The following is a 21,678-nucleotide window of genomic DNA, read 5'->3' as shown; positions in this document are numbered from 1 at the left end:
CTTTAGCGCTCTGATGATTTTAATACAGTCCATATTTTCCCGCGCTGCGCCTGGTTTTTGTGACACTCGCCCTATTTATCACACTTCAAATGTTATGTTACCGTTGACATAAAATAAAACAATGACGTCAAAGATGGTGGTTTGTGAGCGGGAGACTGCGGACCCGCGCACGGGTGGCTAGGCGGCCGGACAGGAGCCCGCCGTCACCCCGGACGACAAATGGGCCCGGCTCACGTCCAGGTGGGTGTCCAGGTGCGACTTGACCAGCCGAATGTTCTTCAGACAACCTCTGAAGGGCCACTCCGCCGACAGGCAATTCTGTTTGACTCCGTCTGTGCGGCAAATGAGACAAGGCGTTGACCGGTTGGGCCCGAGTTTTCACCCCGCTAAATCTTTGCGTACGGGTGGGCGTGGGTGCCTGCCTGACCTGGGTAGCCGCCCACGTACACGGGATTGTTGGTCTCGGCTGAGGTGGACTGCGGGTAGGGGTTGGGAACCGAGTGGCGCCTCCCGTCCACGCTGAGAGTCAGGCTGTGTTTGGTCTTTCTGGCCAGCAGGCGGTGCCAACGTCCGTCGCACAGGGCCGGACCGCCGGAAGCCACCGCCACTCTCCCCGCCCCGTTGTTGACGTTAAACACCACCTGCAAACAATTACCTACAACTCAGCTGCGCCCGGCTCAGTCAAAACAATTCTTGACATACTTGTGACCGATCTATTTACGTCTAAAGTGCCTTCCCTCGCCCTCTTAGTGCCGTGACAACAAAATGTACTGAATGCAATCCAATAGATATACCGTGTGTCCCTTTTTTTTCTTTCTGTCATTTCCCTGTGAAGTGTATCAAATGGAACGAATCCAGGTGGCTCGACCCGTGAGGACTTTGCAGCGCGGCTTCTCTCCAGGTATTCTATTTCCCTCTCACATTACATGATAGATAGGCCGATCGAACACTCTAAATGGCTCCTCGGTGTTAAATCGGAGGGAACATTGCTTCCGTCCGCAAATAGTTTCAGGAATACCCAAAGGAACATTGGAACTAGACATCCACGGCTGTGGGATTCGGAACGGCTCGCGTTCCGGACCCGTTTTCCGAATGTCCCACCGACGTGGCGCTCCCCGGACGGCGCTCACCTGTCCTCGGATCATCTCCAGTCCGATGGCGTCCACTTTGGCACTGCTGATGCCCAGGAAGACGCCCTCCGATCGGCTGGTGCGAAACTCCAGAGACACCGACACGTCGGAACCCACCTTGTAGCCGTCCCTCACTGAGCGGAAGGAAAGAGCCGCCGCGTCAGCCGTCGCCATCTCGACGGGGCCGGCGCTCCGACTCACTCAGCGCGGCGTAGCCGCTGCCGTCAAAGTAGCTCCCCGACTCGTCCCGACTGAAACAGGAGGCGGCGTCCCGTCGCGACGCCGGCCGGGAGAGATCCAGCGTGACGCCGTTCAGGCTCACCGAGTGAACGCAGCCCGGGAAACTGGTCGTCACCTGAGACGGAGGCCGGTTCAGATGGGCGGCGAGAGAGCGCCGCGCCGCGCGCTCTTACGTTCATTCTTGGGCCCCGATACGCCGGCGGAAGTCCGCCCAGGTACAGGCGCTGGCTCACGTCCAGCTGGTTGCCCTTGACCGCCGCCACGTCCGGAGCCGAGGCGTCCACGGAGACGGAGACGGATCGCCGAGCCACGTCCGCGCTGACCTGGAGGGCGCGCGGCCGGGTGGGTCAAGTGGGCCCGGCCCCAATGGTGGGACCTGCAACCCCCCCTCCGCTTACCGTGTGCCATTTGCCATCGTCCAGGGGCAGCGAGGAGACGGCGGTGGCCACGCCCTTCCCGAGATCCGCCGACACGAGCGCCCGGCCGCCCACCAGCTGCAGGACGGCAAAGTCGGCCCGCCGCTCGTCGCTCAGGAGCAGCAGCAGGCCGTCCCGAGCCCGCGTTCGCAGGGACAGTCTCAGGGACACGCTGGCGGACGACAAGAGAAGGGGGCACCTGAGCGCCGGCCCGCCCACGCCCGTCCACGCCCGTCCACGCCCGTCCACGCCCGTCCACGCCCGTCCACGCCCGTCCACGCCCGTCCACGCTCGTCCACGCCCGTCCACGCCCGCCCACGCCCGCCCACGACCGGCCGACTCACCTCTTGCGCACGGCGGCCGGCTCCAGGAGAAAGGTCATGTGACTGTGTGGCCATGAGCCAAACTGCACCGCCGTGGGCAGGAAGCTCAATTCCTTTTCCCGCGCGCACTACTCGGGACATCGAGCGGCGCCAAAGATTACAATCGTAAAATCATGGGATATTCCTCCGGGAATTGGATCTCTACATTACCGCGAGCTGGCCAGGCGTGGTGCTGGCGGCAGGGGTGGGCGGGGCCAGCGACAGGTGGGAAGGTTCCAGGGTGGCTTCCGCCTCTTCGGGAAGCAACGCCCCCGGGATCTTCTCTTCCAGTCGGCAGCTGTCCAGGACCGCCCCCTCGTACTTGAGCGCCGCCGACAGGTCCATCAAGCTGGCGGCGGCGGCGGCGGCGGCGGCGGGCCATTAGTTTCGGAGCGTAGGCCCGGCCGGGTGCGGAACCCACCCACCGGTCGCCCAGCACCAGGTGGCGTACGCATCCCCTGAAGGACTTGGACAGGTTCTGCAGTCGGAGCGGCAGATGAGACTCCTCCCCCGAAGGCAGTCCCCCGATGAAGAAAGAGGCCGCGGAGAGCGCCGCCAATCCGCCGGCTGTCGGCGAGGCCCATTTCACCTTTCCTTCGTCGACTTGCAGGGAAAAGGACCTGCGGGAAGGGAAGGACCCGTGTCGACGACGGCGTTGGCGGTGGCGCCGACGGAGACTTACTTTCGATTGAAGTTCAGAACCACCGAGTGTTTCGAACCGTCGGCCCAGGATCCGCCGTGGGGCGCGGCGACCGCCACCCGTCGGCCCTCCTCGCCCGTCTCCCCGAACTCCGCCTCCAAAGAACCGGCCAGCAGGTGGACGGACAGAAAGTACTGCGTGGTAGGGCCGGGGTTATTTCTAAAGTGGGAAACGCGGCAGAGGCGTCCACGGCAGCCTACCTGCCGCTGCGAAGGCTTTTGCGTCAATGCGGCCAACAGGACTCCCGACGGCTTGTTTGACGTGAAGGAGAAGAGAATCTCGGCCTCCTGCTCCAGGGAAGCGCCAGGCATCTGGACGTAGCCGCCGCCGGCGCTTAAAATGGACACGCTTCGCACCGCCTAGATGGTCGGGGCCAGGTCGGGTCACAAGCGCGTCCACGAGTCAGCCGAGGCACTCAAAAGAGGGATTATGCCACTGGGCGGGCCAAGGTCAAACTTTGGTTCACCTCCAGAACGCAGCCTTTCCTCACGCCGTGGGCATCCCTCAGGAGGTCAAAGTTCAACCTGGCGATCTCCACGTTCTTGATGCAGCCCACGTAGGACCTGGAGGTCACTTGGCGTCTGGGGAAGGCGTGGAATGTCAAAGCGGCGTGTCACCGCCGCTTTGACATTCCACGCCCGGGGTCGCCATCGAGCCCACCTGATGGGACGGGAGGCCGGAAGTCCGCCCACGTAGATGGGGTCCAGGTCGGAGCGGTTGAGATCGGAGGCGCTCCCGGGGGACTCGGCCTCCAGCATCTCCTTATCCGACGATTGGTCGGCCGGATTGATTAACAGGTAGCCTAAAGTCGGAGGGGGGGGGAAGGGGCGGAGCGGAGGAGCCGTCCGTCAGGGTCCCGCGCCATTCCCACGCGCCAGACTCACTGACCTTTGCGACGGTTCCTCTGGGAGGTCACCTTGTACCACCCGCCCGTGTTGTACTTCCTGAGCGAAGTCAGGACCAAGGGACCGGAGCCCAGGTCAAAGGTCAGACGCAGGCAGCCCTCCACCAGCTCGATGGACAGGAAGTCCCTCTGCGGGCAAGGCCAGAAAACATTGGGGTTCAGTCCGGCTACGTCCGGCTACGTCCGGCTACGTCCGGCTACGTCCCGCTACGTCCCGCTTCCTCCTACTTCCTTTCATTTGAGCATTGAAAGGGAGGGCCGTTTTCCAGCCTACCGTGTCGTTGGAGGCCAGGTACAAGAGCAAGCCGCTGGGCGACAGCGTTTTGAAGAGCAAGACCACCGAGGTGGACGTGGCCCGGAGAGACTTTTGCACCACGGAGAATCCGGAGCCGTCAAAGTGGAACGACGTCTCCTCCGCCTGGGGACTGAGACGGCGCGTGCCGTGAGTCGGGGGGAGCGCCCCGCCGTCTGCCGCCGCCACGGCTTTTGCGCCTACCTGCCGAAGCACCCTCCGCAGCCTCCCCGCCTGTCCACGTAGTTCCACAAGCCCACGTTCTTCTCGTCCAGCGACGCCTCGCCCAGACATCCCCGAAAGGTCCACCGCCGCAGGGCGGCGGGCCTCTGCCGCGGCCACCCACACGGTAAGTTGGGCGGCCTTTACGCGGCCGGGCGCGCGTCCGGCTCACCTGAGCGCCCTCGGCCAATCCCCCCACGTGGACCGCCGTGTCGTTGTCCACGTGTAGAACCCGAGCCGGTCCGGGCGACGCCGCCGTCACCGTCGGCGGCGACGACGGCGACGTCTCCGGCTGGTGGACGGACAGGAAGCCGCGCGCTCCCAACCTGCCAAAAGGGGCGTCCCTTAGCGCCGGGCGACGGCGGTAAAGGACGGATATTTTGGTAGCTACCGCGTGACGTTGATTGTGGTCCATTTGTCGTTGGCGATGTCTAGCCCCGGATACTCCAGCCTGGCGCCGCCCGATCCCAGGTCCCACAGGAAGGAAACCTTGCCGTGGTTCATCTCCAGCGCCAGGAAGTCCACCTGGGCGGCCGGCGGCAACGAGCAAAGGTAGCTGACACGTCCATCCGCGGTGAGTCTCTCAAATGTGTTCATTAGACCAGCCATTCTCGGGTGTTTGACAAAGCTGGAGTGCGCCCCGCCCCTCCCTTGAGTCGCTCGTGTGGGGAGCCCCAGTCGGACACTTTGCGCTCCAATAGCATGGCTTTCCTTCCCCTGGCGCCTCTGCTTTCCGCCCCCCCAAAACCAAGTGGTGGAGGAGAAACCAGGAGGCTTACCGTGGTCTTGCCGCCCAGGTAGAAGAGGAGGTTGTCGGGACTTTTGGTCTTCAGCGTCAAAGTCAAGGTGTTGAAGTTGCCGGACTGAATCTGAGGCCGGTAAGAGCGCACGCAGTCGCCGTCCGCCCGCACCGCCACCTTGATCTGAGGAAACGGCACCACGTGACGGATGGCGCGGGACGTGGGGCGCGGGACGTGCTCGCACGTACCGACGCCGCTTGTCTCCTGGCCTGGTAGATGAGCTCCCGGATGTGGGACAGGTTCCTGCTCAGGCTTTCTCCCAGCCAGCTCATGGGCTTGATTTTCTCGCTCAGATGCCGCGTGCCAAGCTCCGCCTCTTCCAACGTACGCCGCGCCTGGTCGGCTGCGCCGCCAAAAACACGGGTGACGGAAGGACGGGCGAGGGTCCCCCCCCCGCCCCTTCTTTCGGCCCAGACGTCCGCTCACCATTCAGATGCGTGCGCGTCATCAGGCGCTCGGTCTCCGCCACGCTGGCGTTGGTTTTTTCCAGCGCCCGACGGGAATGGCTCAGCTGGTTCTCCAGGGCCGATAGGCGCTCCAGCGCCTCCCGCACGCCGGACTGAGCCAGAGCGGCCTCCGAGCCGGCCACCGAGCCACTCTCTGAGCCGCTCTCCCGCCCCGGCGGCCCTCCTGCGTCCCGTGGGCCAGTTAGTGGGCACGCCGCTCTGGCTCGGGTGGGAAGCGGCAAAGTCTCACCGGCGGTGAGGTTCCCGCGGAGGAGGACGCTGGTTTGGAGCGCGCGCTGGCTCAGCGTGCGCAGTCTGCCCGTCAGCGCCGATAGCGTCAGCTGCAAGTCTGCCGGGCGCAACGCTCATTTTGGAGGACCGGTCCGGCAGAACGGCGCGCCCGACGCCCAAGGACTCACCTCCATTGGTCCGCTCCACGGCCCGAGTCTCGTCCAGGGCGGCGGAGATCCTGTCGGCTCCGCCCTCGGCGGACGGCTCCCACCGGCCGGTCTGAAAGAAGCGGCCGTGTCTGACCACGTTCCTCTGCGGGCCCAGTCGGGGAGCTTTTTGCTCACCAGGTTGAGGGCGGCGCCCGCCGTGCGGACGGCGTCCGAGGCCATCCGCCAGGCGCGCTCCACGTGGCGGGCGACGTGGAGCCCCGGCGGCGCGGCGGATCGCCGGCCGTTGTCGGAAGCGTTCCGCGCCGGCGACAGATGGCTAAGATGGGAAACCGCCGTGACTTTTTGTAGAGCGCCCGGTGAACCACGGGGGTTACCTATCCAGGGAGAGGGCGTGGCTCTCCATCTGGCGGGCGTGGCTCTCGGCACGATAGACCCGTTCCGACGAGTCGCCGCCCTTCAAAGCCCTGAGCAGAGCCTCCACTTTGTTTCTCAGCGGGGCGCGCCATTGCTCCAGTTGCCCTCCCAGCGCCTCCGCCTCCCCGGCCAATTGGGCGACGTCGGCCGGCGGCGACGACGACGTCGGGTCGAGCACTCGGTCCAGCAGCCGGCGAGCGTCTTCCATGGCTCCCTCCGCGCACGCCCGCGCCTGACTGACGTTCCAGCGCCTCGCCTGACACGCGGAGGGCGGCCGACTGGTGGTTGGCTTTTCCCAGTGGGAAGGGGCGGGGGACACTCACCCGATAGTCGTCCAGCAGCCCGTCGGCGGCCCTCAGCACCAGTCGCGCTTGCGCGCTTTCTCCAGCGGCGTCCCCCGTCCGCTTCTGCGCTTCTCGCAGCTTTTGCACGTGAGCGTCCAGGGCCATGGCCAGCGGCCGCGGGGCGCCGTCCACCCCGGCCGGAAAGCGCCGTGGGACGGACTCGGCCAGCGACTCGGCCAGACTGAGAAAGAGAGAGGGCCGGATCGGACGGGGCGGAGATGGAGCGCCACGGAAAACTCACCCCAGCTCGCGCCGTGCCAAATGGGCGGCCCCGTCCAGATGCCGGACTCGCATGTTTTGCAGCGCCCAAGTCATCCGCTCCAGCAGACGCGTCCGATCGGCCGTCCGTAGCGCCTCTCGGCCGGTCCGGTCGAGCCGCTCCGCCTCGGCGCCCAGCGCTGCGCCAAGGGCCGCCGTTAGATAGCGCAAGACGCCGTGTCGATGGCGACGGACGGCTCACTTTGGATGGCGTCTTGAATGGCCCGGATCTTTTCCGTCAAGCCACTTGCGAGCGACAAGCTGTCGTCGAGCTCCCCGGGGCCGTCGGCCGTGGCGGCCTGGCCAAAGGTTCCAAAGGCTTTCCTTGTAGCCACCCCTGGCAGGATGACCCGTGCACTTACCCTCTCTATCAGTGCGGCGATGTCAGAGGTCAGATGCGCCGACTCTTCTTCTACGCGCGAGACTCGCGTCTGGAGCAAAGCGCCCTCTGATAGCATCAGCTGTCAGACAAAGCCTCGGAGTGAGCCGACGCGGACGCCGCCGGTGACGCCGATCCCGTGGCCGTAAATGACGCCAGCCGGGAACCAAACGACACCTTCGAGTGGCCCGTCTTCTGGTTGAGCGCCACCAGCCGACGGTAGGGCGCCATAGTGACGGCGCTGATGTTGAAGGCTCGCCACCGCCGGTGGATGGCGTCCAAGTCGTCCAGCAGGGCGCCGACGCAATGGCGGTCGCACGCTAGAGGCCGAGGACGGTGGCTTAGGTGGAGGCCAATGTGTTTTTGGGCGAGGGGGGCGCGCACTCACCCACGCATTTGCCCTCCTCCAAGACGTAGCGCTCGTGGCAGCGGTCGCAAGCGGGACCTTGGACCCCGGCTTTGCACCGGCACAGGCCGCTCAGGGGATGGCACGTGGCCCCCAGGGAGCCCCAACGGCTGCAGCCGCACGGGCTGCACTTCCCCCCTGGCGCCGAGGAGTTGCCGTAGTAACCCGCCGAGCACCTGCGAGAGGGAGAGCCGTCGGACCCGGGAGCGGCGGCCCCACGTCACCTGAGGCGCCGGCCTACCGCTGGCAGTAGCGCCCCTCGTATCCCGGCAGGCAGGAATTGCAGCGAAAGTCTCCCGGCGTTCCCTCCGACACACACGTGGGACTGAAACTGCGTGCGTTCCAAAAAGGGAACAATGAAATGTTGCAAAGTGGCGGGAGACAAAGAGCGACGCCGCACCTGTTGTCCCGCAGAGGGCAGGCGCACGGCAGGCAGTCGCCGACGGAGCCGCCGACGTTCCCGTAATGACCCGGAGCGCACCGCTCGCAGTTGGCCCCGTCGGTGTGGTCCCGGCAATCCTGCGGCGCCCGGACGGCGCCGGGTGAGCGTGGCCCCGCGGTCCCCGACCATCCCCGACGGCGCGGCGTCCACTCACCAGGCAGCGCCCGCTTTCGGCGTGGCAGGCGGCGCTGTGGTTGTGGCAGCGACAGGCCACGCACGGCCTCACCACGGCGGACTTTTGCGCCTCGGGCGACAACTCCGACAGCGGCTGGCGGAAGAAACCCGGGGCGCATTCCTACGGACGGGCCAACCCCAGCGGGCCAAAGTCAGAGGACGCCGACCCCCGAAGACGGAGTCTGCCCGTTACCTGACAGGACAGTCCGGCGTAGCCGGGCGGACAGAAACACGACTCGATGGACCTGGCGGCGCCGGTCCCGCCCGGCTCGGCGGGGTGGGCTTCCCGCGCCGTCTCCATGGTGATGTTGGAGATGCTGGAAAGGCTCACGTCAAGGGAAACATTGGTCGGCAAACGCCGGCAAACGCCGGTCCGGCGCTCACCCGCTCTGGCGCAGTCCCGTCCCGTACGAAGCCTTGACCATGACGTACTGCAAGTGGGCCAGAACCGACAGGAAGTCGCTATGGCTCACCGCCTTCTCCGACACCGAGTTGAAGTACTTCCACTTGTGCTGTTGCGGGCGCACGCACGCACAAACACACGGACGGACGGACATTAAGCACGGCAATCAACGGCGGTCCCATGCCGAGGAGTCCGCCGGCACCTCCGTCAACCGGATGCGGTGCTGGGTCGCCACGCCGTTGTCGGGGGCCGGCGCGTCGGTGTAGATGAGCAGCTTCCTTAAGGCTCCTCCTCTCATCAACACTTGCGGCTCTTGATTGGCGAAGCCTGTGGCGTCGTCGGCGTAGAAGGTCACCACGTAGGACAGCAGCCCGCCGTAGGACAGGAGCTAAACGCAAATGCCGCCGTCACCACTTTGGCAGACCGACGCCGAATCCGACGCCCCGACGCTAAACCGAAAGTGCCCGAGTGACAGCCGCGGAACCGAAGGGGGCCCTCACCTGCTGCCCTTCAAACTGGGGGGGCAGTCTCCAGTAGAGGGGCCCGCCTCCGGCGCTGCCGTTGAGCCGCCCGGTATCCAGCAGCGTGTCGCCGCCCCGTCGGTAGACTCCGGCCGTGGCGACCTCCTCCTCGTCGGCCCGGCCGACCATGGGCACCAGAACGGGAGAACGCTCCGCCCAGATCTGCCCGAGGGGAAGACGTGAGCCACCGGCCCTGCCAACGGTGGACCCCGACCCCAGACCCGGACCCCGGGCTCCGCACCAGATCTCCGACGAGGCCGGCGCGCTCCTCGCAGTCCCGGCTGACTCCGGAACAGTAGCAGGGCGAGCAGCCCTCCGGCCGGTGGGCGGACAGGGCGAAGAAACCCCGGAGGCATTCCTGGCAGCGTCGCCCCGACACGGCCGCCTCCGAGGACACACGGAGTCGGTAGGCCGGCGGCACTCTCGGCGAGCCGGCGCCGCCTGGCGCCTTACCTTGCAGGCGCATTCGCCGGAGGGCCGGCAGTCGCACGTTCCCGAGGTGGCGTTGCACCATTCTTCCCGCGTCCCCGCTACGTCGCAGCCGCAGGGCGGGCAAGCGGGGTAACCGTAGCGACCGGGAGCGCAGCGCTCGCACCGCCTGCCGGAGAATCCCTCCTTGCAGGGACAGGAGCCGTCGGTTGGGTCGCAGCGGGAGGCGGAGCTCCCTTCCGCATCGCAGTCGCAGGGCTGAAAGGACGGGGGGGTGGACAGGTGGGGGCAGGGGGACGGACGGAGGGAGCACGTCATTTCCCCCCGTGGCCTCCACTCTGTGACGGCATACCTTGCAGCCGGCCACGGGATGGTGATCCCAGTATCCGGCTTGGCACGCCTCACAGGTGTCTCCCTCCGTGTGGGCGGGGCAGATGCACTCCCCAGTTCGGTGGTGGCAATTCCCGCCCGTGCGGTTGCAGTCGCACGCTAGGAAAAGGAGAAGGAGGTCGGCCGACATACGGACTTTTCTTTCCACTGTCCCGGCGCCACGGAGCTCCGGTAACCTGGCCGTTACCTGCGCACTCGTCGACACGCAAACCAAAGTATCCGTGGCCGCAGCGGTCGCATTTGTCTCCGCCCACTCCCTCGGCGCACGTGCAGCGTCCCCGGTGGTCGCAGGTCTCACCCAGAGATCCCGGCGGGTCGCATCGGCAGGCCCGGCAGCCCGAGGCGCTCCGCAATCCAAAGAAGCCCGACTGGAGCCCGACGCCGGTCGGCGTTTGGTGAACTTGACTTCGCGTGAGCAAAGAAAAAAAAAAAGTCCCGGAACCCACCTGGCAGCGGTCGCAGGCCCGTCCCGTCACGTTGTCTCGACAGACGCATTGACCCGACGTCTCGTCGCAGACGTCCGACCGAGAGCCGTTGACGTCGCACTGGCAGTCTGTGGAAAAGGACCCAGAAGTCGGGGGATTTGGACAAAAGCGCCAAAAGGGGCCAAAGAGCGTTCGCAATCCGGATTTGCCCAGCTCCACATTCCTTTGGGACTTCGAAAAAGGGAAAGGGGACAAAAAAAACCCGACCTCGGCAGTTCTTGCGGCGCACGGCGTCTCCGTAGAAACCGGGAGCGCAGATCTGGCAGTGGCTCCCGGCCGTGTTGCCCAGGCAACGGAGGCACTCCCCGCTCTGGCCGTCGCAGCGTCCCTCGTCCCGGCCGTCCACGTTGCCGTTACATTGGCAGCGGACGCAAGAGCCGCCCGACACCTGCGGGTCGCCGTAGAAACCGGCGGCACACCTGGCGGGACCGAGCACAGGGGTCGGGACGGTCCCGACGACGGACTGGTCGCCGCCGGGGCGCTCACTTGTGACACTTGCTGCCCGCGTAGCCTTCCCGACACCGGTCACAGCGGGCCACTCCCGAGGAGTCCAGCGTGCAGGTGGGACTGAAACTGAAGTGGGAGGAAGGGAGGGTGGGAGGGAGCCCCCGCTGGGTCACCCCGCTGGGTCACCCCGCTCCGAGAGGACCGAGCGGCCACGGCGCCACCCACTTGTTGGACGGCTCCGTCAGAGGACAGGCGCAGCGGCGACAGTCGTCCTCCGTCCCTTGGGTGGCGTCGCCGTAGAAACCGGGGAGACAGCGCTCGCAGTGCGCTCCGCCCGTGCCATGGCCGCAATCCTGCCGGACACAGCGTGAATACGCCGGCGGTGGCTTCCCCCCTCTTTATCCTTCCTCTGGTCAATGTCCCTCTGACCCCCCCCCCCCGAAAAACTGGTCTCATCTGCGGCGGCGTCCAACTCACCAGACACGTGCCGTTGGCATCGCACTCGGAGGCGTGGTCGTTGCATTCGCACCGCACGCAGTTCCCTCCGAACAAAACGCCGCCCAGCCTGTAAAAACCCGGAAGGCAGGACTACGGAGGACATACAGAAAGAGGGTCACGGGGAGGCCCCTCCGCCGGTCGCGCCGCCCTTTGCACGGCCCTCACCTCGCAGGACGTGCCGCCGTACCCCCACGGGCATTGGCAGGTCTCCACGGCCAGCGCGCGGACGCCCGGCGCCGCCCCGGGGACGGCCACGTCCAGAGACGCGCCGACCAGACTGCCGGGAAATACGTTTGGAATGGCGGCTGGGGGATGGCAAAGGCGCGTCCGACCGCCACCTCACCTCACGGCTCCGCCGGCGGAGGCGTCGACGTGGACTTCCACCCGCAGCGAGGTCACCTCGGCGAGGACGGACATCAGGTCGTGGCGGCTGACCGCCGCGCTCCTACCCTCCCGGACGAAATGCCGGGGGAGCACCTCCACGGCCACGGAGCGCCGTTCCGACGGCGAGAGAAGGACGGCCCGGAGGGCCGACAGGCGGAGCGTCCGCCCGTCCCCCTGCCGAGGAGAAGGCGCTCATGGCGACCACGTTGCGCGCGGCCCTCGGGCCGGTGTGGGCCCGCCGTCTACCTGAAGCCTGACGTCGGTGCGGACGGCGATCGGACGGTCGTCCCGCCGGCCCCGGTACGCCAGCGAATAATTCAGGAGGCCGCCATAGGACGCGAGCTGAAGAGAGAAGGCACGTTGACAGAGCGCAACGGACGGACGGACGGCGACGCTGGCCTACCTTGTTGCCCAGAAAAGCCTCGCCGGCTTCCCACCATGCTCCATCGGAAGGAAGGTCGCTGGAAACCACCTGCCACAAATGGACTTTGGAGTCCTCCCGTTTTTGTCCCCGCCGCACCCCTCTTTCAAGTCTGTGTCACCTGCGCGGTGGACCAGGTGGAGCTTTCGCAGACGTCGGACACGCCGAAGCAGAAGCAATGGGTGCAGCCCAGCGGGTCGGCGGCCCGCAAGTTGTAGAATCCGCCTTTGCACAGGTCGCAGCGCACCCCCATCACGTTGGCCTGGGAAGAAGACAGCCGTCTCCAGAGGGATTCCACCCGGGGAGACGGGAGCCGGAAGGCGGGAGCCGGGAGACGGGTTACCCACCTTGCAAACGCAGTCGCGGCACGGGTCCTGGCCCAGGCTGCCGGCCAGCCGGCACTCGCAGCGCTCGCACAGAGGAAAATCCCGGAAGCCGAAGGCGCAGCGGTCGCAGCGGCGCCCGGCGAAGCCCTCTCTGCAGGCGCACTGCCCCGACTCGGCCGCCGAAGCGTCGTCCCCGACGCAGACGGGAGACCGGGCGCCCCTCGGGTGGCAGCGGCACTCCACGCACGGCCACTCGGCGTGCGGGGAAACCTGGCGGCGTGCGGGCGGGCGTTAGGGCCCGCCCCGGAACCGGGGCTTCCGTCGGCGCGCCTCACCCCCCGGGGTCTGTAGAACCCCCCGGCGCAGGTCTGGCAGTTGATCCCGGCCGTGTTCCGCCGACAGTGGGCGCAGACGCCGCCCCCGCGGCGGAGGCCCCGGATGTCCAGGCTCAATCCCAGATCGGCCACCGTTTGATTGTAGGAACAGCGGTGGGCTTTCCCGTGACAGTTGCACTCTGTGGACGGGCACGGCCAGAGTTTTTTCCCCCCCCCTGCGTTTGCGGACGTGGCGGGAGACGGGCTCACCTTCGCAGGTGTTTCCCTCGGAGACGGTGCCCGGCTGCCACGGCAGCTGATGGTAACCGGGACAACAGTGCTGGCAGCTGCTCCCGCAGGTGTTGTGTTCGCAGACGCACTGGAGTTTCTACGGGGGCGGCGCACCGGGCTTCAGAAAACGCCCGGCGGGCACCGGGGGACGTCCGTTACCTGGCTGACGGGGTCCGGCGGACAGCTGCGGGCGTGTCCGTAGCAGATGCACATCCCGCCCACGGAGATGTCTTTGATGGAGTAGTAGTACTGGGGGGGATATGAGGGGGCGGGGACGATGGAGTGGGCCTTCTCGGCTCGGGGCCGCCGGGGGGCCGAGACCCGGGACCTACCCGACGGGTCACGATGGGGTCCACCTCTCGAGGGTCGCGGGCGCTCAGGGTCATCAGGTCGGCGTTGAGCGTCCGGATTCGCTGCAGCCGGAGTCGGATGAAACGGGCCGATGTGAAGTTTAACAGTTCGGAAGTCAGATCCTCCGCTCCGGGTCGACTGTTGATCAGCGACGTGTGGATCTGCGGCAAGAGACGAGGGTTCGAGGGCGGAAGGGGCGGACGAGGGTTCGAGGGCGGAAGGGGCGGTCCCAAGCACTCACCTCGCCGTGCTCCAGAGGCTCCAGCCTGGAGTAGTAGGACGTGCAGATGACCTCCGTGTCGCCTTTGTAGGTGGGGGCTCCCAGTCTGGGCGTCACGTTGTAGCGAGACAAGCACTCCGAGTCGCTGATGGCGTAGAACTGCCACGGCTGGAAGCTCACGCCGTCCACCGAACGCTCCAGGATCCAGTTACCTGCGCCCAGGACCCACCCCGTTGACACAGTCGGCCTTTTCCTTTGGCCGCCGTCGGCCGGCGCCGCACTGACCCGGTCGCGGAGAGTTGGCCGCCTTGATGATGACGTAGGCCACTTGAAAGACCTGGAAGGGGGGGGTGAAAGGATGAGCCTCGGCCACAGAGCGGCCCGGCCTCCGCCCGACTCACCTGTTTCAGATCCAGCGTGACGGTCACCCAGTGGAAACGCCGCCCGTTCTTGATGCTGGGACTCTGCCACCATCGGTTGGTCCCGTCGATGGCGTTGCCGATGGGGTGGCGTTCTGGACACAGAGCGCCGCCGTTCCCTTTCAAATTCTGCCGGGCTCGCCCCCCCCCCCCAGCTCGGAGAAGAAAAAAAAACAAATTCCTTTGCTACCTTTGGACAGGATGGAGTTGGCGTCGCACTTTGGACAGTGGGGGTTCTTGATGGGCCGTCCGGGAACGTGCTCCACCAGTTTGCAGTAGACTTCGCCTTCCGGCTCTCCGCACGTGGCGTTGCTGCTGATGTCCGCCTTGCTGGCCAAGTTTAAAATGGCCGGGAACAAACCTGCCACACCCGGGGAACATCGATCCGAGAATTTTTAGGCCTTAACATTATGGGGGGGGTGACGGAGTTTGCCCAATAAACGGACACCCTGGAAGAAAGGCCCCGCGGCCGTGCGGGCGGGCGGACTTTTGCCCAGAGTCCGCACTCTTGCGAGCGCAGCTGCAAAGGTGCGAGAGTAGCGGCTGGGTGGTCCGGCTCCCTCGCGGACCAAGTGGCATTGGGAGGGATTGGGGGTGCCATTGTTATGTGTGTGTGTGGGTGGGGGAGGATGGCCTTTGTTAAGGCTAATTAGCAGGCACACGCGAAGGCAAAGGTGCCATTCCAGCCACAGGCACAAGCACTTTCTTTCACTATTGCTCTTGGTTCCAGAATCCAAGATTTACCCCCTTTGCCAAAGGCACGCGGGGTTCAAGCTACCCAATTGCCCGCCATTGAGCACTATTTTCTGGGTTTCCCACCCTGGCCCTGGCCCTCGCCCTCGCCCTCACCCTTAACCCTCACCCGTAGCCCAAACCTAAGCCTAACCCTCCCACGGAAGAAGCCACTCTCCACCCAAGCGGACAAAAGGCCGGCGGTCGTCAGACAAACGTATGACCTCTCCCCCCAGCGCCGCTCTCCTATCGGCGAAGCGTCCTTGGCACGGGAACGCGGCGCCCAGACTAAACACGGACGGGCGCGTCAAGGACGCCGACGCGCTCCGAGAATCCGGCCGGCCAGCGCGGCGAGGCCGGTGAGTCGCACGGCCGGTGAGCCGGACGGCCGGTGAGCCGGAGCGCGCCAAAGTCCCCCCAGGCACTTTCACTTCATCGCCTTCAATCCCACCGGACGGAAAGTGGTCGGGGGCGGGCGAGGAGCCACCCGGGCCACCCCGGACGGACGGAGCCGCGGCGCCGGCGGCTATACGGCAAGGAGGGCGAGTCTCACCTCTCTGGCGGGAAGCGGCTCGCCCCGCGGCTCGCCCCGCGGCCCACGGCGACAAGGAGATCCAGATCAAGAGGAGCCACTTCATGGCGAAAAGCGGGCCGAGGCGATGACGCTGGAATGCGCGCCGGGCGGCCTCACTTGAAGAATGTGTGCCTCTCTCCCAATGCCATTTCATTCATTCTACTCTCTAATGGGGGGAGGGAAGGGGTGGACCGTACCACCTTCCCAGAGGGAGCGGGGGCCGCCGGGGGCAGGCGGGGGCAGGCGGGGGCCGGCGGGGGGCCGGCCGGCCTTTGAGCGGCCACTCTGCGTGCCAGCCACGGTGCCTCCAATCCGCTTTTGGCACTCGGGAGCCCCCCCCCTCACTTTGCATCTCGACCACTTTTTCTGTACCGCATCCAATTGAAGGCTTGCACCGGGCAGCCCCACGGTTCCTTCCTATTGGTCGGAGGCGCCTCACTGGGCCGTCGAGCCTTGGCTCACTTTGAACAAATTCAAGTAGGCCGGACGACGACGCCGTAGAAGGACTACAGGCTTCTTTTCCTTGAGCCTTCCCTTTTGGCTTTGAGCCGCCTCTGAGTGAGGGTGCAAGAGGGGGAGGTGGGAAGGGGGGTGATCACGGGGCTGACACTTTTTGGGAAGGGGGGTGGGCCGCCCCGACGCAGCACGAGGCCTCCGGTCCCAAGCCCGGAATGGGATCTCCCTCCGTCAATGTCCGAGCGTGCGAAAAACTCCGAGGCGATTCCGACGGCGGCGAGCCGGTGCCCGCGTCCGCCCGTCTCGGTCCCGTCACTTCCGGACTTTGGCGCGGCGTTCGGGCGACGGCGGGAGAAGGCAGGGGCGGCGCTTTTCCCGAGGTCAAGGGGCTACGGCGAAAGCAATGACTCCTTCCCCCACGGCGTGTTTGTCTGTACACCGAATGCACCAGCGCTAAGGAGTCCATAATTGATGACTATAATGACTTGTTTGTTTTGACAGAAACACGGTCCTGTTTCCACAACACCACGACTACACACACACACTTGCCAGAGAGCTCAAAGACTTGCTTCATCTTAGCTTCAAATCAAATGTTATACCACGCGAGGGCGCCACACGCAATGCTCGTCTTGACACCCCTCACCCTCTTGCAGCCACTCTCTATCCATTGGGACCTTTTGCTAACGGGCACATTGAAGTCGGTGCTGCGGGAGGAAAGGGCCGCCTTGCCGGCGATTTGCAAAGTGACCGGTAGAGGGCAGCCTTCGGCCTGTCGTAGTACACAGGTGCCGGCAATGGACACGTTCGGTGGATAACTCCGACGCTACCAGGTGTTGGAAGTTACCCACTTGGGCAGCCGTGTGTTCTAGTCTTAAATGTGTTTATTTCTGTTCCCCTAGGGAACTCTGAGCTTAAGCTTTTGGAAAAACAAATCCGCTGGGAAAAAGACATTTTTGAAAAGCCAAGCAAACCAAAGAGGAGAATAAAGCAACGGCTTGTGGCCAATCCAAAAGACACAGAGGTTGAAATGAGCGCACGTGCACGCCCAAAGCGCTGGAAAAGCGCTGGAAAAGCGCTGGCAAAGCACTGGCAAAGCGCTCCCATACTGTATACACACGTAGGAGAGGCCCCTCCCTCCTCCCCAGGAGAGCTCAGCAAGGCGCTCCTCAGCTCACCTACTCATTCATTGGGACCGGTGGCACACTGAGCACAGTCGCATCCGCCACAATCTAAGAGGACGACCACGGCCGACCCGTCGCCACTCTCCGTTAAGCCACGGCCACCGAGCGCAGCGGGAACGTGCACGGGACCGACACCGGGACCCGGATGCGGGGATGTCCCGATCGGAAGATCGCGAGGAGGCCGACTGCGTGTGCTCCTTCGGCATGAAGTCCACCTGGGACATCAACGACCCCAAACTCCCGCAGGTCCGTGAACGCCGGCCGACCGCGCTCTTCTCTCCTATCCCTCTCCTTCTTCCGAAACTGGCCTTCCCGCTCGGGACGGATTGGACGTCTACTGGCCATAAAGTCCTTGGGACTTGTAGAAATAGTCCCCTCTTTCAAAGTGGTCCAAAAGAGGGATTTGTCAGCGGAGACTTTCTTTGTGTCGGGACTCCCAAAAAATCGGGGTCTGCTTTGAGTCGGGTCTGGCTCTGGCACGGGGACGGGGACGGAACCCATAGCTCGAAAAACAACTGGACATGTCGGGAACATTTTTGATGACCTGTTTGAAAGAGCTGTTGTGTGCGCACACCGGGGAAGGGCCGGGGAAGGGCCGGCCGGGGAAGGGGGAGCTTGCGGGGTGCGCGCGCGTGTTTTGGTTTGACTGGGAACAAAATATAAAAACCAGTTTTCACTGTTTAAACAACAAGAGGCAACGTGCGCGCGCACGCACACACGCAAACGTGCACACTTGCGCACGCAGATCTAATCGATAGCTTCGGCCGTGACGGCATTTTGCACATTTCAGCCAAAAGATGACGTCTGCTTTTCTTGTAAGGTTTCCCGCCAGTGGCGCGGGCGGGCGGGCATTGTATTTGGCACTAAACGCCCGTCTCTCTTTGCAGGACACCAAGCAGTTTGACGCCTTCCAGGAGTGGACGGACGGCTACGTGCGTTACATTTACGGCGGTGAGCCGACGAGCGAGCCATCGCGGAAGGCGGGCGGTTTGGCCTTTGGATAGAAACGCGAATGCCCCCCCCCTAGCTAACGGTGCCTTTTTTTTAGCCGAGGACAAGAACGCCCAGCGCCACCTGTCGGGCTGGGCCATGAGGAACACCAACAACCACAACTGCCAGATCCTGAAAAAGTCCTGCCTGGGCGTGGTGGTGTGCTCTCGCGCCTGCGCCCTGCCCGACGGCTCGCGCCTGCAACTGCGCCCCGCCATCTGCGACAAAGCGCGCCAGAAGCAGCAGAGTGGGTATCCCCCCTCCCCCCAGGACGGCCCGGACGTCCAAGGAGACGGGGCCTCACGCTCTCCCCAAACTTTGCAGAGAAACTCTGTCCCAGTTGCGGCGGCGCCCTGGAGCTCCTGCCCTGTCGGGGCCACAGCGGCTACCCCGTCACCAACTTCTGGAGGGTGGACGGGAAAGCCATCTTCTTCCAGGTGGGTTGCTCGGACGGCCGGGGGGCCCCCGAAATTGACCCCTTGACCCTCCGCTTCCGTTTAGGCCAAAGGGGTCCACGACCATCCCCGGCCCGAGTCCAAGTCGGAGACGGAGGCCCGCAGAAGTTCCGTGAAAAGACGAGTGAGTTCGCCGCCGCCGTACGCCCCCAAAAGGCGCCTGGCCCCGGAAGCCCAGGTAAAGGAGGAGCGTCCTCCGGCTCCCCGCGGCGGCGGCGGCGTTCCGGCTAACGCCGGCCGGCGCTTTCAGGCTCTGGGGCCCGCCCCGCATTCCCGCGTGGAGTCGGCCGAACGCATCTCCTTGGCGGAGCCCGGCTTCCCGCAGCATTACCCGGCCTTCCAGAGTCCGGAGGCCTACTACAACCCTCACGTGGCGCTGGGGGACATTTCCCCCGGGACGCACAAGACGCCCGGCGCTCCCAGACTCTACGTGGGCAGACCGGGCTACGACTTCCAGGGCTACCTGACCTCTCCTCCGTATCCCACGGCCGCCTCGGAATTCTGCGATCCCAGGTGAACCCCCGAGGCGACGACGGCGGCATTAAGCCACGCCGGCGCCGGCATTAAACGTGACCTCGGCAGGGCGGGTCCGACGCCGGCCTGTCCGGCGCCCTCGGCGGCCGGCCCTTTCTCGTCCCTGGACCCGACGGCGGCGCCCAAGGCCGGCTGGAAGGATCTCCTGAAGAATTCGTCGTCGTACGGCGACGGCCACCACTATTACGCTCCCGACTACGCCTGCCGCTACCCGGGGAACCCCCCGCCGTCTCCGGCCGCGCTGCAGACCATCATCACCACCACCACCAAAGTGAGTGGACCGCCACACGCACGTCTCCGCCCCGTCTGGGGCCCCGGTCTGAGAAGGCGCTTCCGGGTGTCCGCCCCCCAGGTCTCCTATCAGCCGTGTCCCAAGGGCGGCGTGTACCAGGCCTGCCCCAAGGCGCAGCCGGGCTGCTCCCCGCCGCCGGATCCGTCGGCCTCGTCGGCCCCGTCGGCATACTCGGCCCAGGTGAAGGTGACGGAGGAGTCGGGGGGCGTCATCAAGTCCCTGTCCTTCCCGCCCGAAGCGGCGCCGACCAAAACGGAGCGAGCCGACGACTACGACTACCGCTACGGCTACGTCAACGCCAACGGCGCCGGCGCCTTCCGCTACGACGACTACTGACGTGACTGGCTCGGTCGGGGGAAGAGGCGCGTCGTCTTTCGGCCGACGGGAACCGACGCGAGGCCGCTGGGGGGAGAAATATTATTCCGAGACCACCCGGCCGGCCGCGGACGGCTCGGGACGCCGACCACGGCCCGCAGACATTCCGTCGCTCTTTCCCGGAGACGACGCCTCCCTGGTCTGGTTTTTGATGGGACCCGCCCGCCGGTGACTTCCTTTCATTTCAAACGAGGCGACCTCTCTGGCGCCCGCGTGCCGTCTGTCCTATTTATTCACCGGCGATCGGCTTCCCGGACGGCTTCTGACGAGCCGGCGCTCGGCGGCCGCGGCCTTCGGGGAGAAGAAAAAAAACCCAAAAAAGCCGACGTGACGCGGAAGGACGACCGTGACACGAAATGTGTGTGCGTGTAATAAACGTGTGTGGACAGGAAGAGTTTGGTGTCTGTCACTAAGTTCCATTAGCCGGAGTCGTCTTTGCGCCTCCGCAGAGTTCAAGGTGAGGTGAAGGTAATTAGAGATCCAAGGTCAGCTCAGTCGGCGGGACAGGTGCGAAGAGGAGGAGGAGGAGGAAGAGGAGGAGGAGGAGGAGGAAGACATGTTAGGCCGCCCCGCCGTGGCTCGACTGGGATCTGTTTTGACTTGGAAGTCAGCCAAGGCAGTCATTCTATCCTTTCCTTATCATCTCATCTTCTTCTTCTCTTGCGCAGATCTCCATCAGCCATTTTTCCCACGCCAATCTCTCTCTCTCTCTGGCCGCGTCCGTCCCCGGGTCCATCCGTCGCGTACCCCGTCGCGGGCGCCCCGCCATTGGAAATTGTTCTGCGTTTGTCGGGGATCAAACAAAGCGGCCCTGTGGCCCGGGCCTTTCTTTGGCCTCCCCGGTGGAGCGCCCGAGCGATCGACCGACCGACCGACCGACCGGCCAGACCGGTTCCGGCCGCAATCGTATCATCGGCACGTATCGGAGCGTCTCATCGGCGTCTCATCACGTAGACGTCCAGAACCAGTAGTGGCACGATGGCGCTTTTCATCTTCCTTTCGCAATGCGGACGCCAACATCAACAAGACATGTTCACATCAAAGACAGGCGGAGGATACCCCCGCCCTCAACCCGCGCGCACGCGCCAAAGCTGTGCGCTCACCTGTGCGCTCACCTGTGCGCTCACCTGTGTGCGTGTGTGCGCGTCACATGCAAACATGTCGAGGTCACGTGAAGGACATGCCGGAGGAGCGCGACCGGCTCGCTGGCGCTAAAAGAGTCTCCGAGGCGGAGATGGCAAGCCTTGGAATGGATCTTTGAGGAGATTGTGTGACCCTAAGCTAGTTAGGTGAGCTTTGTAAGAACGCCACTGGCCGTAAAAAGACCTGCAGATATTTTGATTTCGGCCATTTAAACAGGTCTTTGTGGAGTGTCTTCCTTCTTTGACTCCAACATGTAAGATAGGCCGGGAGAAGCATCACCCCCCCCCCATGCCCCCCCCCCCCCCCCAAAAAAATGGGCCTCCCACCCGAAATGGCCTTCTCACTTCCCGGACTCAAACCGGAGCACCGTTGTCCGCCATTTTGGCGTGAAGCCGCCCCCAGACGGCACGGGTTCACAGGAATCTGGGGGGAAGGGGTGATTCGAGGCGCTCGTCAGTACCCCCCCCCCCCCGAATCCCGGCCGGATGGCCGACTTCGGGGAGCAGGTGTGCGTGTTTTGACAGGACAGGAAGGTAGCGCCTGAGTGCAGAAGAATGAACTGGGTTTATGTTGAAGTTTATCTCCGACGAAAAATCGCCACGGTACGGGACGGGACAGGTCTGAGCGCGACGCCTTTGTGATCTTCGCCAAACGGCGGTGGGGGCGGGACGGGCGGGTCTCTACACCAGACCGGAGCGCCGACTCCCGTGGCAGGAA

The 21,678-nt window shown here is 64.8% G+C and overlaps 2 protein-coding genes across 5 annotated transcripts; one reads left to right on the top strand and one right to left on the bottom strand.

Annotated features, from left to right (window-relative positions):
- Position 1: 1 nt before the first annotated feature.
- On the bottom strand, positions 2-15,689 carry lama1 (laminin, alpha 1). Its single transcript, XM_077736350.1, has 60 exons — positions 15,515-15,689; positions 14,420-14,590; positions 14,212-14,324; positions 14,096-14,147; positions 13,832-14,022; positions 13,572-13,751; positions 13,399-13,488; positions 13,219-13,336; positions 12,970-13,148; positions 12,656-12,904; positions 12,430-12,570; positions 12,291-12,359; positions 12,134-12,229; positions 11,847-12,061; positions 11,669-11,780; positions 11,483-11,593; positions 11,231-11,358; positions 11,045-11,131; positions 10,766-10,977; positions 10,261-10,626; positions 10,036-10,172; positions 9,708-9,941; positions 9,496-9,639; positions 9,234-9,416; positions 8,936-9,121; positions 8,715-8,842; positions 8,524-8,647; positions 8,311-8,451; positions 8,115-8,233; positions 7,956-8,045; positions 7,697-7,890; positions 7,486-7,628; positions 7,132-7,390; positions 6,913-7,069; positions 6,651-6,852; positions 6,288-6,583; positions 6,088-6,229; positions 5,932-6,022; positions 5,763-5,861; positions 5,493-5,696; positions 5,255-5,409; positions 5,046-5,189; positions 4,658-4,791; positions 4,439-4,592; positions 4,249-4,373; positions 4,027-4,177; positions 3,737-3,881; positions 3,509-3,650; positions 3,315-3,429; positions 3,049-3,207; positions 2,831-2,982; positions 2,574-2,768; positions 2,320-2,497; positions 2,131-2,237; positions 1,769-1,958; positions 1,544-1,693; positions 1,332-1,485; positions 1,131-1,264; positions 428-641; positions 2-332 (listed from the first exon to the last, which is right to left on the bottom strand). Exons 1-60 carry the CDS (start codon positions 15,687-15,689, stop codon positions 178-180), a joined length of 9,381 nt encoding a protein of 3,126 aa, XP_077592476.1. The 3' UTR covers positions 2-177.
- Positions 650-20,210, top strand: gcm2 (glial cells missing transcription factor 2). 4 transcript variants are annotated; one of them, XM_077736354.1, is made up of 9 exons: positions 650-901; positions 4,702-4,840; positions 18,060-18,152; positions 18,221-18,409; positions 18,487-18,599; positions 18,664-18,795; positions 18,868-19,130; positions 19,200-19,422; positions 19,504-20,210. In XM_077736354.1, exons 4-9 carry the CDS (start codon positions 18,262-18,264, stop codon positions 19,777-19,779), a joined length of 1,155 nt encoding a protein of 384 aa, XP_077592480.1. In that variant the 5' UTR covers positions 650-901; positions 4,702-4,840; positions 18,060-18,152; positions 18,221-18,261; the 3' UTR covers positions 19,780-20,210. The 4 variants fall into 4 exon arrangements, with proteins under 4 accessions (XP_077592480.1, XP_077592479.1, XP_077592478.1 ...); XM_077736353.1 differs by having other exon boundaries at positions 651-901; positions 18,060-18,123; XM_077736352.1 differs by lacking the exons at positions 650-901; positions 4,702-4,840 and adding an exon at positions 17,161-17,418 and having other exon boundaries at positions 18,060-18,123; positions 18,664-18,741.
- Positions 20,211-21,678: the final 1,468 nt, after the last annotated feature.

Source organism: Stigmatopora nigra, chromosome 16 (assembly GCF_051989575.1).
Source record: "Stigmatopora nigra isolate UIUO_SnigA chromosome 16, RoL_Snig_1.1, whole genome shotgun sequence".
NCBI lineage: Eukaryota > Metazoa > Chordata > Actinopteri > Syngnathiformes > Syngnathidae > Stigmatopora > Stigmatopora nigra.
Note: the sequence above shows the minus strand (reverse complement) of the source record. Positions and strands in the feature narration are given on the sequence as shown.